Source organism: Mastigoproctus giganteus, chromosome 1 (genome assembly GCF_048544385.1).
Source record: "Mastigoproctus giganteus isolate SK-2022 chromosome 1, ASM4854438v1, whole genome shotgun sequence".
Taxonomy (NCBI): domain Eukaryota; kingdom Metazoa; phylum Arthropoda; class Arachnida; order Uropygi; family Thelyphonidae; genus Mastigoproctus; species Mastigoproctus giganteus.
In genome coordinates, this window is record NC_143575.1 from 211,971,317 (window position 1) to 211,989,661 (window position 18,345).

Here is an 18,345-nt window from a genome sequence, read left to right on the forward strand (position 1 = left end):
TTAGATAAGTTTCCTGTAAACAGAAGGCAACTGGAGAATATTGGTTAATTAAGTATTGAATATTATCAGTGTTGCAACAAAAACCTCTGCAATTCCATTGTAAGATGGTGTGGTTCATTTAGGTTTAGTTGAGGATCGTTCGTCTGACTGTTTTTTGCTTGAGAAGCATTTTTTTCAGTCTTTTTTTGGAAAGCTGGGGTGTATGGTATCCATAGTGTCACTTACGTGAAGTTCTAGTATAGATTCCTCATGATCTGGGTGTACATCTATTTCCATACTATTGGTGGATGATTCAGGTTTCTTATTGTCTTTAGTAGTTTTTAATTTTTTTTTGTCATGCAGGACTGTCCGAGTATCAGTTGGGATACTGATAAGTGTTGATCGATTCACTGGTTTTAGTTTGATGCGTGCCTTTTCCAGAGTTTGATAATGTATTTTTAACCCAGTTAGCTAGAGATGTGCTGGGAGGTATTGATATATCTGTTTAAACTGCTGTTGAAAGAAAGCTTCGAGTGTGAGATGCATATGAACGACTGGGCATGGTCAATATAACCTGTCTGCATGCTTCAGGGTATATGACTTTGTGCTCTATTTTATATTTTTGGATTTTCTTCCCTGTTTTCCACATTTCACAAGATTTGGAAAAGGCTGGGTGACTTTCTTTGCAGTTAGGGCAAACGGGACTTGAGGCTGAACAGTCTGCTTGTGTATGCTCCTTGGAACCACAAATAGGACAGAGGGCATCACCTCTGCATGCTTGTTGGGAGTGTCCATATTTTTGGCATTTAAAACAACGAATGGGATTAGGAATATAAGGCTGAATTCGGCTGTTTAAATATCCAGCTTTTACTGAGGATGGAAAATCTGGGGTGCTGAAAGTTAAAATGATTGATCTAGTTGAGACGATATTTCGATCTTTTTTAGTCATTATGCATTTGGCGCCGATTACTTTTTGATTACTCAGTTCTTGAACTAATTCCTCTTCAGATGTTGTAAGTTTCTGTTGTGATCCCATTCTGTTGTGACGCCTTTTGAGGAATTTAAGGTGTTATGTGGAGTAATAGATACTGGCAGCCCACCGAATGTCGTTGTTTTGAGCAGCCACTCGGAATGTTTGGAGTTGAATGGTTCAATAAGTAGGTCTCCGGATTGCAGTCGTTTAACCATTTTTGGTGTTCCAGCAACGGATTCCAAATATCTTTGGATGAATGGTGATAATATGATGACAGGTTGGTTGGTGAGAGAGTGCATCACCAGAAAGTTTGGCATCTCGTTGCACTGCACTTCTCTTCGGAGCATTTTCGGTTGATTCAAGTCTTCATCATTGGGTTTGTCTGGCCTTAAGTTTGGAAGCTCTAGAGGTGGATAGTCATTTATATCCATCATTGCTCCTTTTCGTCCTGGAGGATAACTCTTCCCTCAGGTTACCGGCCCCTCCACATGGAGGCAGGAGTGGTGCCACCTAGTGACCAAGAGGCTGGAGAGGTTAGTTTGTTAGTGAATAGATTTATAAATATACTAAGAAATGAAAGGTGATTTTCCTTTCCGGGTTCTTACTCAAAGTCTGTTAAGTAGAGAACCACTTACAAAGAACTCAGGTTACGAAAGGAACTAGAAATAAAACAGAATGTAATCACTGGGAAAATCACACTATATATCATTCAGGAGAATTTGCTTGGACACTATCGCTTGGCACTCGGGGCCACATGCCCTGTAATGTCTTAATTAACTTGTTTATTGTCTTAAATTAACTTGTACTGATATTATCAGGAGTAGTATAAAAATTACATGTACTAAAAAAAAAAACAAGAAGATATTTGAATTCAGTATACACGACTGGTTTAGAAAAGTGTGTTTACATCTTTGATGGAAAAATCATAATCATAAAAAGCAGAATTAGACCATTTGAGCGAAAAGCAGGAACTGAAGAGAACATGATATTATTGGGCCAGAAGGATAGCTGATAATAACTTTGAGATTTAAAACTGACTTTCACATTGTGGACTGAAAAAAAAAAACCAGGAATAACTCATAGGGGAAAACATCCTTCCTCCACCTGAGATTGGCAAACTACAGCCTTGATAAAAGAGGAGTTTAAAATTTCTTCCAGTCATCAACTAGAATGAAACCCAGAGCTATCAAATCCCCCTCTGTAGCCCACATATTTTAAGTCTCTCCTCATATGGGGATCATTTAGCCAATCTCACCATGCAGGTTGCCATCTTTTGACCTCTCAAAAAGCTGAATGTCTTTTTTTCAGGTGTGGCTTCAATATGAGGAGAGTCTTCCAAGTGTGGTCTCACAATTGCCTTATACAGTGGAATTATACTCTTCTAATTTTATAAGTAACTGTTTGATAAATCAACAAAACACCACAGTCCTCCTTGCTGCCCATATGCATTACACAGAGAATGTTGCATCTATCTGTAATATAAAAATCCGCAAAGAATTTCTTCCTTTATCATTTTTTAATTCAGCCCCCTCCAAGTGTATAAGTAGTTATTAGTGCCAGTAGTAGTAGGAGCAAAATACTTTTGAAAAGAATCAAGGAAAAAAAAAAAAAAAAACCCTACCCACACCTCTACAATCGGCTTAATCAATTCATAAATTTATTCAAACTACCAACTTCTACACAACAAATGGAAGTTTGTTGTAACAGTCGATTGCTCTCGGGCTGAAAGCAAATTTTCACACATCTATCCTGCAACCATTCTTCTCCAATTTAAATTTGTTCTTTTATGTGTTTTGCCAGAAAAATGAGTAAGGATGCCATTAGCATTTAGTTATTCATCCATTTAACTTTAGTTATATGGATGAATGTTTTAAATTTAGTTATTCATCCATTCTTTCACTATTGGTGCCTGCAAGTCAATAAGTTCTTCGTTAGATAATTCCTTCTCTTCTTCCTCTATTAACTCCTCCCTGTCTTTAGCATCAGCCTCCAACTGAAGTAGCACTACAACCTTTACAATCTTATCTGTAGCTTCTTCATATGATTCATCTTTTTCAAATCCTTTGAAGCCTTTTACGTGCCGTGGGCATATTTTCTGCCATGCACCATTTAAACAACTTTTAGTAATTTCTGGCCAGGCCTTATTAATGTTTAAGATGCTGTGGTAAATACTGTAAGATTTCCAAAATTCTCTTAACGTAAAATTTTTCTCAAAGTCTACTTCAGACAATGCCTGAGCATTGTGTGTAAATAGAATGCTTTTAAATTCGAAATAACACCCTAATCCATAGGTTGGATGAGTGAAGTCGTGTTTGGCGGTAGAAATATGACTAATGTTCGAATTGAAATCAGCTAGATGCATAAGATGTCCAGAAGCATTATCTAATAGAAGCAAAATCTTGAAAGGAATGTCGTTGTCTTTACAATATTTTTCAACCTATGGAATGAAGCAGCATTTAAACCAATCCTCAAAGAGAGATATTGTTATCCATGCTCTCTGGTTCGATTGGAAGTGCACGGGCAGGGTGGCTTTATTGATGCCCTTAAATGCACAAAGATTTCCAGAATGGTACACAAGCAGTGGTTTTAATCTGTAATCTCCCGCTGCATTAGCCTCAAGCAAGAGCATGGCGCTATCTTTGGATGCCTTGAAACATGGAATTGTATTTTCTGCTTTAGCAATGTATGTTCGATCCAGCATTTTTTTCCAATACAGAGCAGTCTCGTCAACGTTAAAAATTTGCTGCGTTGAATAGCCTTCATCAATAATTTTTTCCAACACATCACAAACTTTCTCTGCAGCTGCAGAATCGGCACTGCTGATGTCACCGCATACTTTAACATTATTGAAATCAGCGCGAAGCTTGAACCTATTAAACCACCCGTTGCTTGCCACAAACTTGGGTTGGGGTTCACCGTACTTATCCTTAATATAGTATTCACTGTTGAAGCAGCGAGATTTAATTCCTTTGCAATAGATGACAAACGTCCTGCTTCGTACTTCTTAATCATTTTCATCTTCATTTCTAAATCAATTTTGTTTCGTTTCCTGGCACTACCACCACTTGCACTTTTCATTGGTTGCTTTCCCTTCGTCATTGTAATATGTAAATTGGAATGAAGAGAAGTTTCTAAAAATTTGTTTATTATATGATTAAAGATTTCAGCAAAGGGGAAAACATTTCACCATAATAACGTAAATTCCCACACAATTGCAGTTATCGGTATTATCGCAAATGCAATAAGATTGAGTTTACTACCTGTTTATAATTAGATGCATTAACAGAAAAGCCCAATAAACTGAAAAGTGCAAATTGTTTTTATTGTTTTTTGGTCGTGACCTCCAGAAACGTGCTTTAGAAAAATATCACAAAGTCGTTCAAAATTGATTCTTATAACGGGAACATATGATAGCGATGAAAGGGTATTGCAATTTCCATTATAAATATGGCCTTTTGGAGAGATAAATAGCTTAGTAATATGGCAAAATTTTCAACTTCTAACGATTTGGAATGAATTACAAAAAAAAAAAAAAAAAACTATGTGTTATTGCGTTCCCATTATGATATTTTCACGATAAATGGTGCAAAATACATTTCCATGATTTTTTTAAGTTTGCACCGGCTGGCAAAAACATACATAACGTCAAATTTCCGTAAGTCGAGTATTACGTAAGTCGGGGAGTTCCTATATTATAATCACTGCCACCTAGTGGTTCCTTTACCTGGAGATTAATAATGCATGAAGGGTCATGGATAAAGAACATTGCTTTCTCTTATTGCCACTCTAACATGCTCGTGTAGAAAATTTATCCAGTAAATCTGAAAAGTCCTGCTGTTGTGTGGGTGGCTAAGAACTCACAAGTTCCAGTTGATAGCTGGAAGCCTATGGCTTATGATGCACCGGCCAAAAAAAAATAATGATAAAAATAAAAAATAATAATAATAATAATAATAAATAACAATAATAATAAAATAACAAAAAAATAAATAACAATAATAATAAAATAACAAAAAAATAAATAAAATAAAATGATAAGAAAAAAATAATAAGAAGAAAATAAAATAATAATAATAATAATAATAATTAATAAATAAGAGAGAAAAGTAAATGGACAAGCTAAGTGTTTCCCTCCTCCCATGGGTAATTATCCAGCTGACCTTTAAAATTCCCTAAACTGTCAGCCTCTACCAGCCACGTAGGCAACTTATTCCAGTAATTTATAATTTTCTGGCTAAAATAAAACTTCCTGCAATCCAGTCTAAATATCTCCCCTCCCGTAACTTGAAATTATAGTCCTTAGTTCTAGAATCATTTATAACCGTGAAAATTTCATCCTCATTCATTTTGTTTATGCCTCTCAGAGCCTTAAACACCTCAATCAAGTCTCCTCTAATGCACTAGATTCCAAGCTCTGCAACCCACATATTCGAAGTCTTTCCTCATATGGACACTGTTTTGCCGATCTCACCAGGTGAGTAACCCGTCTCTGGACCTTTTCAAGAAGCACAATGTTTTTCTTTAGGTGCAGTCTCCATACTCAAACACAGTATTCCAAGTTTGGTCTTACAATAGCCTTATATAATGGGATTATGACGTCCTTATTGTTGTTGTTGTTGTTGTTTGGTTTTTAGGAGCATTAGCAACTAAGGCCATATTGCTCCGGGATATGCGGTGGTCATTTCCTGACCTTTCCGCATCCTCCGTATTTGGTGGTGACGGGCTCGAACCTCGGTCTAATCAAGAAACATGTGCTACGCACTGCTGCTCCTTCCCACCTGGCTACGGAGGCGCATGACGTCCTTATCTCTACTAGCAATTGTTTCATACATCATTGATAGCACACCATGGGCCTTCCTTGCAACCTGTCTACAATGCTCAGAGATCTTAAAGTCTGACTGTATTGTAACACCCAAGTCCCTTTCCTCCATTACCGTCTTTAGTTCAACTCTGCCAAGTGTATAAGTTATTTTGGGGTTACTGTTCCCCAGGTGCAATACCTTACACTTTGCTGGATTAAAGCATAGCTGCCATTTTTCTGACCATCTATGAAGTCTATTTAGGTCCTGAAGAATGATGACCTAAATAGTGGTTAATGATTGCCACCAAGCAGAGCGGCAATCATTAACAACTCTACCAATTTTTACATCATCTGCAAATTTAGACATCACACTCTCTATCCCTTCATTGATGTCATTTATGAAAAACAATAATGGTCCTAATACTGATCCTTGGGAAACCCCACTTCTTACATCAACCCAATCTGAGGAACAACCATTTATCACAACCCTTTGACTCCTGCCCTGAAGCCATCCAGCTATCCATCTAAGGATTTTCCCTGTGATTCCAACCTGTTCCAGCTTATAAAGTACCACTCATGTGGGACTGAGTCAAATGCTTTGCTGAAATCCAAATAAACAATGTCAAAATTATTCCCAAAGTTCAGCTCTTGAGCGACCCTGTCAAAATAGCTAACCAGATTAGTTAAACATGATTTTCCCTTTAAAAAACCATGCTGAGTATCCTTCAGAATTCCAACTTTGATCACTGCCTCCACGATCTTCCCTACTACTGAAGTTAAACTAACTGGCCAATAATTTCCCACTTCACTCTTAGAACTGCCTTTATGTATTGAAGACACACTGGCACTTTTCCAATCCAACGGAATCATTCCCGAGTCCAGTGATGCTCGCATAATTAGCCTCAATGGTTCAATGCACTCACTTGCCGCCTCCCTTACGATTATAGGGTACATGCCATCAACCCCAGGAGCTTACTGGCCTGTAGGCTCAAAAGTTTTTTCATTAAATAAACATGTGAAATTTCACATGTTTATTTAATGACAGGTCTGTAGTTACCTACTTCATTCTTAAAACCACCTTCATGGAAATGTGATACATCAGAACTCCTCTACAGTGCCGTACCTAGGTACAGGCAGACCAGACAGGTGCCCGAGGCCCTGGAATGTAGAGGGCCTGAATTCTGATATTTTAATTTTTTTAAATATAAAAAAAAATGGTTGTTTCTTAATACAATACTTTAATGATACAAAAAAAATTCAATATTGCATTATTTATATTACAGTAAATTTATTTATTTTATAATCAGATGTTAAAAGAAATTATTTTTTGCCTATTTTTAATATTTAAACCTAGTTTTAATGCAACAAAAACCCACAATAATGCAGATTCACAATTAAAACTGTTCCCTTTGGTCTGAATGTGACGTAATATTGCCTAGTTGCCTGCTACGAAATATTGAGTATTAAAAATAAAGTAAACAAAGCCATGCAAAATAGTACAATTGATATGAACACTGCAATTATATTGATAGATGGGGCTCTTAGTCAACTAAACTAATTTAGAACTTCAGGATTTAAATTGTGTATGGATAAAGCTATAAACATTGGAACTGAGTTGGAAATACCGTCGGTGTTACTAGAAGTTACCTATGAAACTTCATCATTTGAAATGGAATTTTTTAATACAATGATCAACGTAGCTATTGTTAGCTTACAAGAAAGATTTGATCAGATGAATGAAATATCCTGGGCTTTTCATCTTATTCTATAATCAGAAAACTTACATGAATTTATTTGAAAGTGCAATAGAAATGAAATGTCAACACCTCAAAGGAATTCTTACTGATGAAGGCAAGAGCACCAACATTGATGCCAAAGAGTGACATCAAGAAATCCAATATTTGCAGTATGTTTTGAAAGGAAAAATTTCAGTTGCTTAGAATTATTGAAGTTGAATTATACTTAGTTGAATTATACCCCAACATCATCATTTCTCTTCCGATATTATTAACATTGCTAATTACAGCTGCATCTGGAGAGAAGAATTTTTCAAGACTCAAAATGATTAAAGCATATTCACAAGCAACAATTGGCCAAGAAAGAATTAATGGATTGGCCATTATATAACAAGATGTCTAAAAGATATAAAAACATCAGACTTTATACATAAATTTATATCAAGTAAATATCATAAGGTAATGATGCGAAAACTTTTAAGTTTATATAAATAATGTACTAGTCGTTAAAGTTTAAGTAAATAATTATGATTTGAATAATTTTTGGGTGTTTCCTTTATTTTTCAATTTTACGAATTCCATCTTTAATTTTTGCGAGGGGACCCCAGACGAATATTTTGCCCAGGGCTGACAAAAGTTGGCTGCGGGCAAAATACGGCACTGCTCTTCTAATCCAGGAGAGTCACCCCTAAGTCAAATGAAGTCCCTCAGGATTAATCTTAATGATTTAATGCATTCCCTCACCAATTCCTAAAATAGCTCATATATGCAATTAACTTTGGGCCCCTGAAAGATTTTCTACAAGGTAATTCAAAAAAATGTAACCCAAATTGTAAGTGCTAATTTATCACTGACAACATTACGGAATTTGACTGTAACTGCTACAGTAGCAATACTGGTCTTCCCCAACTAGATATCCAACAGCTGTTACTGCTATTATATGTTAGCTTTCAATCACTAACCAGTAGTGTTTTCTTTGCAAAAAAAGCCGCACATTTTCCCAGTCACAGGACATATTCATAACTGAACATTCACAATCCCCAGATTTTTATCCTTCAGATTACTTAAAATGAGTGGTATATACTAACAACCTTCACATAATGAAAGAATTAAAATTCCAATCAGAAATTTCAATGATAACAAACACTATGATAAGTTTTTTTTTTTTTTTGTTAGTTGTTGGCGCATCAGCTTCTGTGGCTATAATGCACCTCCCAAAGTTTTTGTATTTTACTGTGATCCAAGCCCGAGGCGGGATTCGAACCCGCGACCTTTGGGTTGCCAGGGAGGCACTTTATCCACCTGGCTAGCCTGGTCGGCACTATGATAAGTCTCAACAAACATGATGAAAAAAAAGTTTGTGCTTACATTTGAGAATGAGGACACTTTCAACATTTATTTCAATCTCTATTATAATTATAAAAACAGAAATAAAACTTATTGTAATTATTGTCATAATTATACTTATAATAATATGAAATAAAACTGTTGTCTTTTAAATCGACCTTAATAAATAATTCTTTCTATAGTTTCGATACTGCTAATTTGCTCTATTAAACTAGTTCATTATTTATTTATCCACCTCTGAATTTTCCTTGTGCTATATTTTCTTAATGATATATCCTGTTATAGCAACTCTAAAGTTATTCAATATTTCACATATATTCTCCTTCAACATGATGTCTTCACAGTTGATAGTGATCACATAGCATCCCAGATTGCAATGGTATCTGAAATTAAAGCCTCTACACATACCTTTAACAACTAAGACTGCTCTCATCATCATCCATCTTAGCATCCATGATCACTCCCTGCTAAGGGTCTCTGCACTGTCAACCCTTTGATACTATCAGGATCGCAGATGTAACTTTCAATGGATGATTATTAAAGGATTAAATTTATTTTTTTTTTCAGACTAAAAAAAATGTTTGTTTAAAAAAAGAAGATTTTTTAAGAACACTTTTAAAAGCGTTAAAAAAAGTGTTCTCTAAGCAAATATATTAATTTACAGAATTCAAGCACTGCCTTAAATATAACTTAAATAGCGATTCAATTGTGGTAGGACAGAATATTCAATTTTAAATAAACTAACAAAACTACCCACCTCAGAGACACACTTCACATATTTCAAACCATTATGGATACCTCTGAAGTTTGCTAAGCATCGGCAAAAATAATCCCAGTAGTCTTTTCTTGACCCAAGAAGAGTCAATTTCTCTGAATTAAAAAAATAAATAAATTATATGGTTAAAATATCATAATAAAAATACCAGCAAACAAGCACAATAACTCACATGCAATAATCCCAATCAGCTATTCAAATAATGTAATGTCATGTGTATTGACTTCATTAACTTTTCATTAAAATTACTCATATTTATACATTATTCTTTAAAAAAGGAAAAGTTAAATTTACACGAAATTACATTTTATTCAAAGCATATTACTTAATGTTTCAATAATGCAAACATTTCCATTAGGACACTAATATTTTCCTTCCATAAAAGTACATCGCATTATTTCTTGTGAAACTCTTCAGTAAAAATACTTGATACGTGAAGAGAGCATATATGGTTTCTCTTCTCCATAAACAATATAGAGCCTTTAAAGTTTATATGTGATAAAATAAAACTACACTGACATATTTAAAGTACTGCACATGGGTAGCAGTAACCCCAGAGTAACGTATCAACTATGTGGTACTACACTCAGAGTGGCAGTGAATGAAAAGGACGGGGGGGGGGGGGGGGTAATTGTGCAGTCAGATATGAAGTTTTCTGAACAATGCAGACAGTCTGAAAGAGTAGCTCATAGTGTCTTGTCAATGATATATAGGAACTTTGCTAGCAGGGATAAGGAAGTGGTTATCCCTTTGTATAAGGCAATGGTCAGGCCCCACCTTGACTACAGCACACAGGTCTGGACACCTCATTTTAGGAAGGATGTAGAGCTGCTGGAACGAATACAGAAAAGGGCAACGAGATTGGTGAGTTGAACATAGGGGTGCTCTTACCAAGAAAGGCTTAAGTTCTGAAATTGCAGCATTTGGAGATTAGGTACCCGTGAGGTGATCTGATTGAGGTCTTTAAGGCTTCAAATGGCTTCAAATGGTTTTAGCAAGCTCAATACTGATGGAATTCTTCCTCTTGGTCAGGTTATGCACTTGAGGGGGGTATAAATTCAAATTAAGAAAAGGCAGTTGCAGAATAGATGTGCAATGATTGCTGGAACAAACTTCCATCTGTCATTGTGGAAGTTGATAGTTTAAATAAATTCAAGGAAAACTGGAAAAACATTTGGAGTGAATGGGAAGTGGTTTTTTTTTTTTTGGCTGATGCTGTATAAGCTTGCTTTCTTGCATCATATGCCACTACTAATGCTAACTTATTGTGACAGCCTCATAATCTAAAATATCAATGCCATGTAAAAAGGCCTTTGTCTTTTTCAGACCTTTTAGCTTGGCATAGCATACCATTATAAAAAGTCTATGTCTAACCCTCGAAACTTAATGCCTTAAATTATCCTTTTATTTTGTGTTTATGCGAGTTGCGATTTTTTTTTTTTTTTTTTTGTCCTAATGGTTTTATTTGCTATGTAATATTTCTATCTACTTAGCAATGTGAGCAGCATAACTCTTGAAACACACTGGGGTATTTAACATCACGTCTACAATTTTTTTTCTTGCATATTACAGTTATTTTCTTTCTTATTATACTTATAAGACATATTATACTTATTGATATTAAATATAGTTACAGAAAATTATACAAATTATACTCATTCTCAACACCTGTGTCTGAGAATAAATATAATACTGCTAATATCATTTGACTGCCAGCTCAAGTCAACTTATAAATAAATTCTTTGCTCATATAGTGCATTTGACTAGTTTATTAGAACTTTATGAATCTCAGTTCACATACTAAAATAATTACGAATACCACTTAAAGCAAGAATGAGACTCGCCTTTTCTTTTGAAAAGATTATTGAGCTGACATAAGAGCTGCATATAGAGCTGCATTACAGTATTAAAGTTACACAAGCCTGCAGTCAGCTCACTGAATATGTTCCATACAGAAGAAAGTTAATTATAAATTTAAAGTAACTGTCTTGTACACAAAATATTAAAAATAGAATTACATAACCAATAAAAATAATAATAATCAGACTTAAGATATTATCTCATCAATTTTAAACAGTTATACAGTTATTCTAATAAATATTATATTATTGCAGCATTTTATTCACTACTATTTTCTTTATGTTCTATATTTATTTAGTAATTTTTATATTAATATTCAGTACTCATACACATATTTTTCATATATATATCTGACTATATAATTATACATATATTTGAATAGCGTTTAAAATAGTTGGAAACGGAATCTTACATAATAAAATAAAATAATAAAGCATACATCAGAGGCAGCAAAAAAATAATGCCAGCAGTATGGTAAGACAAGAGCGAAAATAATCAAAATTAAAACTAAATCAAACCGGGGGGGGGGGGGGGGGTAACAAGAGTAAAAATATTGCAGTAGAAACTCTCTAAAATAATTTAGAAAATCTAAATGAAAGAATAATAATCCATTGAATTTTGAAAGCAAATTAAATAGAAATTTAGCAGTACCCCCCTCTGATGGGTACCAGGTCCAAATTTATGTGAAATATCACCAACAGAGGTGTTAATCACTACAATAAAATCTGACTATATATATAGGAAAATGTATACATAAAACGGCATATAACTTTCACTATAATTTAGTAGTACATATAAAAAAAGACAAAACATTGTTTAAAAATCATTTTATTTAGGAGAACACACTTTTCATTATATACAAGAATGAATAATATAAAACAGTTACAAACCTTTGCTGTACAATTTGTTTCCACAGTATATTGGTTTGTTGAAAAAAGAGAAACAGCAGAATATTAAAAGTCGATTGATATATTAATATATAAAATAAATATATTTTTCTAACGAGTACTGTTTCAGGAGAGTTAACACTATGATTTACAATTTTCATTACTGTATGCCTCAGTAAAAGAGAGGGTGAAAAAAACAGGTATCTGAAATCTCAGATAATGAAAGTAAGTTATCAGTTATAATGATAAATTATCAAGCTGATAGTTAAAATGCTTTCAGATTATCTATCAGAACAAAATCCATAACAGTTATATAGAATTTAGCAACAACTAGCTATATTATTATGAAATGAAAAATATTACCAAAAACATGTAGTATTAAAAATAATAATAAATGAATAAATAAATGCATATAACTATGTATATTAGTTCACCCCTTTTAGTAAACAGATGAACATAATAATAGTAAGAGTAAAAAATAAGCTTTTAGATAAGCTTTTCACTTAAGCAGAATCATGGCTAAAATTCATCACTAATTCATTGTCTTATATACATTGCTTTTATACAATTCAAATTCACAAGCACAAACTCAAAATTTTGGATTAAGTAAGAATAGTTGTAATACAATGTGGAACTTCTGTATTTTTGTTCATTTGAATGTAATCATATTTAATTAATATAAGTTTAATTTCTCTAACATAAGCTCTTTTAGTCTAAGTGCTAACCCGGGAAGTTAACCATGTGCTCTCTCCATATGGTTGCTAATACACTGATATTATTACATGTTGATTAGTTCATTATATCCAACCAGCTTTGTGGTGTTTAGAAGGGAATTCTTTCTCTCTTTTTGTATGGATTATTTGGGGCATCTAATCAAATAAAATAGGATTAGATTTATTTTGCCAATAAATTTATGGTGAACGCTACAATACCTAAGACAATCACTAAATATTTTAGGAAGTAAAATGAAGAAATTCTGAATTACCACATTGCAAAACATGCAGTAAATTAAAGAAAATGGTATTTTATAAATACACACAAACAAAATAAAGAATATAAGAGCACATAAAAACATTTTAAAAAATTTTAACATTTGAAAAGCTCAAATACTTATATAATCTCAGAAATGGGAGAAGGAAGACCAAATTTAAGTCTATACTTATTTTTTAATCAGTTCTAATGACAATTTGAAAAATTTCTGGTGAAATTTTAATCTATAAATCTTAGTGGTTTCATTAATTCTCTAAACCTAATTATGCATTTTATCTTACTTTAAATGATTTACAGTTAACTACTTGCCAACTTTTAGAAATTTGAATCTAGAAAACATTTCATATAAATTATATAGATTAATCCTCCAGCTGAAATGCACTGGAATAGTGTTCAAGAACATTCTTCCAAATTAATATGTCACATTAATCAGGTTGTTGTCATTATTATTATTATTTTTTTTTTATATAACTCACTACTATCTTAGACCATATTGTGTTGTGTTGTGTGTTCATGGATTTCCCCATGAATTATTCTGGGCTGATAAATCCCAGAATAATTCAATGGGAGGGGGGAGGGGAACACCTAGTCCCTCCACCTGAGATCTGCTGAATACAACCCTGACTGAAGAGATCTTTAAGAATTCCTCTAGTCTACAATGGGATTCAAACAGAGGTCTATCCAATAAGTGACAAATGACAACACCTACAAACAAATAGAGTAGGCCAGTAAATCGGAATGTCTCATAATGGAGAATTTTAACATTCCAGATGTTGACTGGAACTTGTGAATTGGCAACTTACACAGTCGCAAGTCTTGTGGATTTACTGAATGACTGTTTTCTAAACCAGCATGTTAGAGAAGCAATGTAAGAAAGCAATACTCCTGATATGATTAAACTGGTCTGCATTTTAAGAAAAGATCTCTGATGTTTTACTGCTGATAACAAATCTAAACTACATTTTTAAAGGATAATTCGAAAGTAACTTGAAATTTTTACAAATAAATTGGTTTATTTTGTATTTTTACAGATTTTACAAATAGGTTATTTTTATATAAAAATATGTAAAAACAGAAATATCAAAAACTACATCCTCCTTTCAAGCATGGATAGCCACAACTGGGTTAAATGTGCACTTTTTTGGTGACTGTTCCTCTTTTTAGCATCCAGCAGTAGTCAGCCATCATACTGAAATTCCATCCCCACCCTTGGTACCTTTTTTTTTTTTTCTCTCTTTTATATCCTGATGGAATCTTTCCCCCTGCTCTTCTTTTAAACTACCTTAATTTTCTGGGATATCAACTAATGAGAGTGCAAGAGGTATACTGATACCACTTCATTTTCTGGTATACCTTAACACTTATACTGTAGCCTAGTTTTCTGAATTCTCCAGCATGTCACTCACAATCAATCGTCTCATAATCTGGGCATTTGTTTCTCAAAAAATGGCATACTACATTTTTAAAGCCAATCCAAACTTCACTGTTAAAGTTTGGTTCATGGATTCTTCAAATACAGATCTAGCAGCAGCTTGCAGATTTGATGTCCAACAAAAATTCCTGTTTTGGTTTTTTTTTGTTTATAAGATACAAATTTAATACAAATGTACTTGAAACAATACAATCATTTACTTAGGGCTTGAACAAACGTTTTCATCAAACCTAGTTTCATATGCAGAGAAGGTAACAATATTTTGTTTCAATCTAATAGTAACTCATCTTTAATGTTTTTGAACCTGGTGTCAGAAACTGTCTTGGTGGACATACTTCCCTTTTCAAATGCTCACTTCTTACTCAACTATCCCACTCACACAGAAAGTAAGGCATTTTTGTGTAAACAAGTTGTTGGCCAAGCAGCAGACCAATAATTATAAAATCTCCATATACTAGCCAACCATGATCCTTGTACTGATTTTTTTCCAAAAGAAGCTTCACATTTTTGTAGTTTTCTTTTAAGTGTGCTGAATGGGCTACAGGAATTGATGCATGCTTGTTTCCATTATGAAGGAGATCTCCTTTGCCACTTCGATGAGTTATAAACAACTTCCACTACATTGGTCAGTAGAAAATTCCAAAAAAGTTCATAAGTGCAGGAATGTTGTTACAATATATCACTGAGCCTTCTTTGGGAAAATGGGGAACCAATTCTTTTCACAATGTCTGTACCTACATATTCTGCATCCCCATCTCTAACAAATTCCTCAAGTGAAGAATTTTTTTTAAAGATGAGGATATAGAAGTGTAGTATCAAATTCTAACAGGGAGCTAAATGATTTTGTGATAAGTGAGAGGAATGTAGAAGAGAAATTGTTGAAGCTAAACATAAATAAGACACCTGGGATGGTGGGATCTATCCAACTGTCAATATAATTAATGGAGACAATAAAAGACTTTTGGCATAATTATGAGTGCATTGTTGAATTCAGAGAAGGTACCTATGGACTAGAAATGTTTGAATATATACCTAATTCACAAAAGCAATAATTAAAAGCCTGTTAGCCTGACTTCTCTTGCATAGTAAAAGTAATGGACTCACTGCTTAAAGAAGTAATGCAGAACCATCTAGACAAGGATGCAATTATACTGCAGTCACAGCATGGACTACTGATACCACTTCATTTTCTTCTCCCCTCCCTGATTTTGCTCATATGTTCTGCTATAATCTTTGCTGTATTTTTTCCCCACAATTCTCTGTATTCCACATAATATTATATATCTTGGTTTACTCTCAAACATTGGCATGACATTTTACTTTTTTATAATTATAGCAATTGCTTCAGTAACTTACTCAAATTTATTCCTTCTAGGTTTTATAATAATTATGGTAATGTTGGACTTTTCTTAAAAAAAATTTCTAAATTTCTGTTATGTAGTTCGTTATTTCTACTATTATATTCTTATTCCTTGTCATATGTTAAATTACATATTTTTATGATTAAACACACACACACACACACTTGCTGGCTACTTCTAGACCAATTTTTGATAACATTCTAGAAGAGGGTACTTTGGTTCATGCACCTTTAACAAGGTGTCAGTTCAGCTTCTGATTAGCTGTGTTGGCTTGGCATGAAGCCAATATTCTAGTTCATCACAAAAGTGTTTAATGGGATTAAAGGCAGAAGGCTCTCTGGATAGGCAGGGAAGCTTTTGCATGCTCATGCTCATGTCTTCACTACAGGCTGTGCAGAAGGACATGGTACTGCCATGTTGAAACAGAAAAGGGTCCTCCCCAAACTGCTGCTGCAGTTTAGTGTGGGAGGGATTTTCTGAAATGGCACTGTACTACATGACATTCATTGTTTCAGGAATGGTAACCAATGGTTGAAGCTCAAACCATAAGGAAAAAAATCCCAAGACTGTGACAGCACCTCTGCAAAACTTCACACTTCGGATTATACACACTGTTAAATAATGTTCCCAGGCACCTGCCAAAACCAAACATGGCCATCCGATCAGCAAAGCACATACCAAGATTCATCACTCTATAACAGCTTCAAACATTCCAGGTACCAACTATGTTGGTATGTGCAGGTTGATACTGTGCACTGCATGCTGTGATTTTTGTTGTATGTTGCAATTCCTGCATAAAATGAGATATTATACAGCTCCCTATATATTATCCTTGTATTAATATTTTTTTCAGTGGCCTCTATGAACCCCTGGCTGCATACAATATTAGATACAACCGATGGAATCTATGTACCTGTCTTTTGGGTGCCCTGAGGTCTCTTTCTGTCAATTTCTGCTATCTGTCCAAATGTTTCCTGGCTATAGCAGCACCATGTCATTTCCAAATGGTGATTATGTTGGTCACCACTGACATTCATGTGTTTTGCTGAAACAGCACAAACAGACTGATTGCTAATATGGCATCCTACGATGAGTCTCTGTTGGAAGTCACTAAGCTCAACACGTCTATTATACTTTGTTGATCTGCTTACTTCTAGCTTGGACACAACTGCTTTTATACCTATTCCTGGGTCCCAGGGATTTGCAGATATGTTTGACAATATTAGCATGTGCGTATGTACACACATATTATGTTTTGTCCTTCTCCCCCCACAGCTATCAATTTATGAAGGTGGCATCTAGATTTTCAAGAAATTTGTAAACATTCTGAATACATATGTATGCAAAACGTTTGCTTGTGAACTTTACTGTAGAGTTCACAAGCCATTTTCTAACCCCTCCCCCCTTTTAAACCTTGTAATTATTTATTTTGTTTATAAAATTTTATTTTCATTCATTGTGGTAACAAAATTTTATTCTCATTTTTATTTATATGTTTATGCTTTTACCCTTTGGCTTGTGGTTCACATCAGAAATGAAGATACATGTTGATATTTTGCTTTCAATTCTGGCCATTGACACCTGATGAGAGGCCAGATTTGTAAGTTGTGTGGCAACATACTTATTTTAAAATTATTTTTATTCATTTTGTAATTATTTATTTCTTATTATGCATATTTTATTAGTTATCATCAATCTCCCTTCTACCATTCGCTATCACCCTCTCTTTCCTTTTTTTTTTTATTTTCCGCTTTATTGTCCACACTCTGCTTAGGTTTAGCATTTGGTGTCTTTGACTGCGCTAGAGTACTTCTCCATTTTTCTATCTTCTTATTTCCACTTTCTTGTAATTCTATTTCAATATACATATATAAATATACACACATACATACACACTGAGCGTTCAATGAATTATGGCCACCTACATAATACTGTGTTGGGCCACCATTTGCACAGATAAGAGCCACTATTCACCCAGGAACTGACTTCACTAGATGTCTGAAGACATCCGCAGGGATCTGCAGCCATGCTGCTTGCAAGTTGCAAGGCTTTCCACAGCGTCGGAATAGATGATGGTTGCGTGTTCAATTGGACTGAGGTCACAAACTGGAGGCCACTCAGGACTCACTGTGTTCCTCAAACAACTCATGCACAGTACAGGCCCGATGATATGGTGCATTATCATCTTGGAAGATCCCCATTTC

General features: G+C 34.3%; 1 protein-coding gene across 3 annotated transcripts in view; it reads right to left on the reverse strand.

Moving 5' to 3' along the window:
- Window positions 1-18,345, reverse strand: part of LOC150091497 (uncharacterized) — a 321,972-nt gene that overhangs the window by 191,128 nt on the left and 112,499 nt on the right. For all 3 annotated transcript variants that reach the window (XM_090375972.1, XM_090375964.1, XM_090375955.1), the window contains exon 4: window positions 9,594-9,706. In XM_090375972.1, coding sequence (XP_090232098.1) covers window positions 9,594-9,706 — 113 coding nt within the window. The remainder of the gene's footprint in view (window positions 1-9,593; window positions 9,707-18,345) is intronic.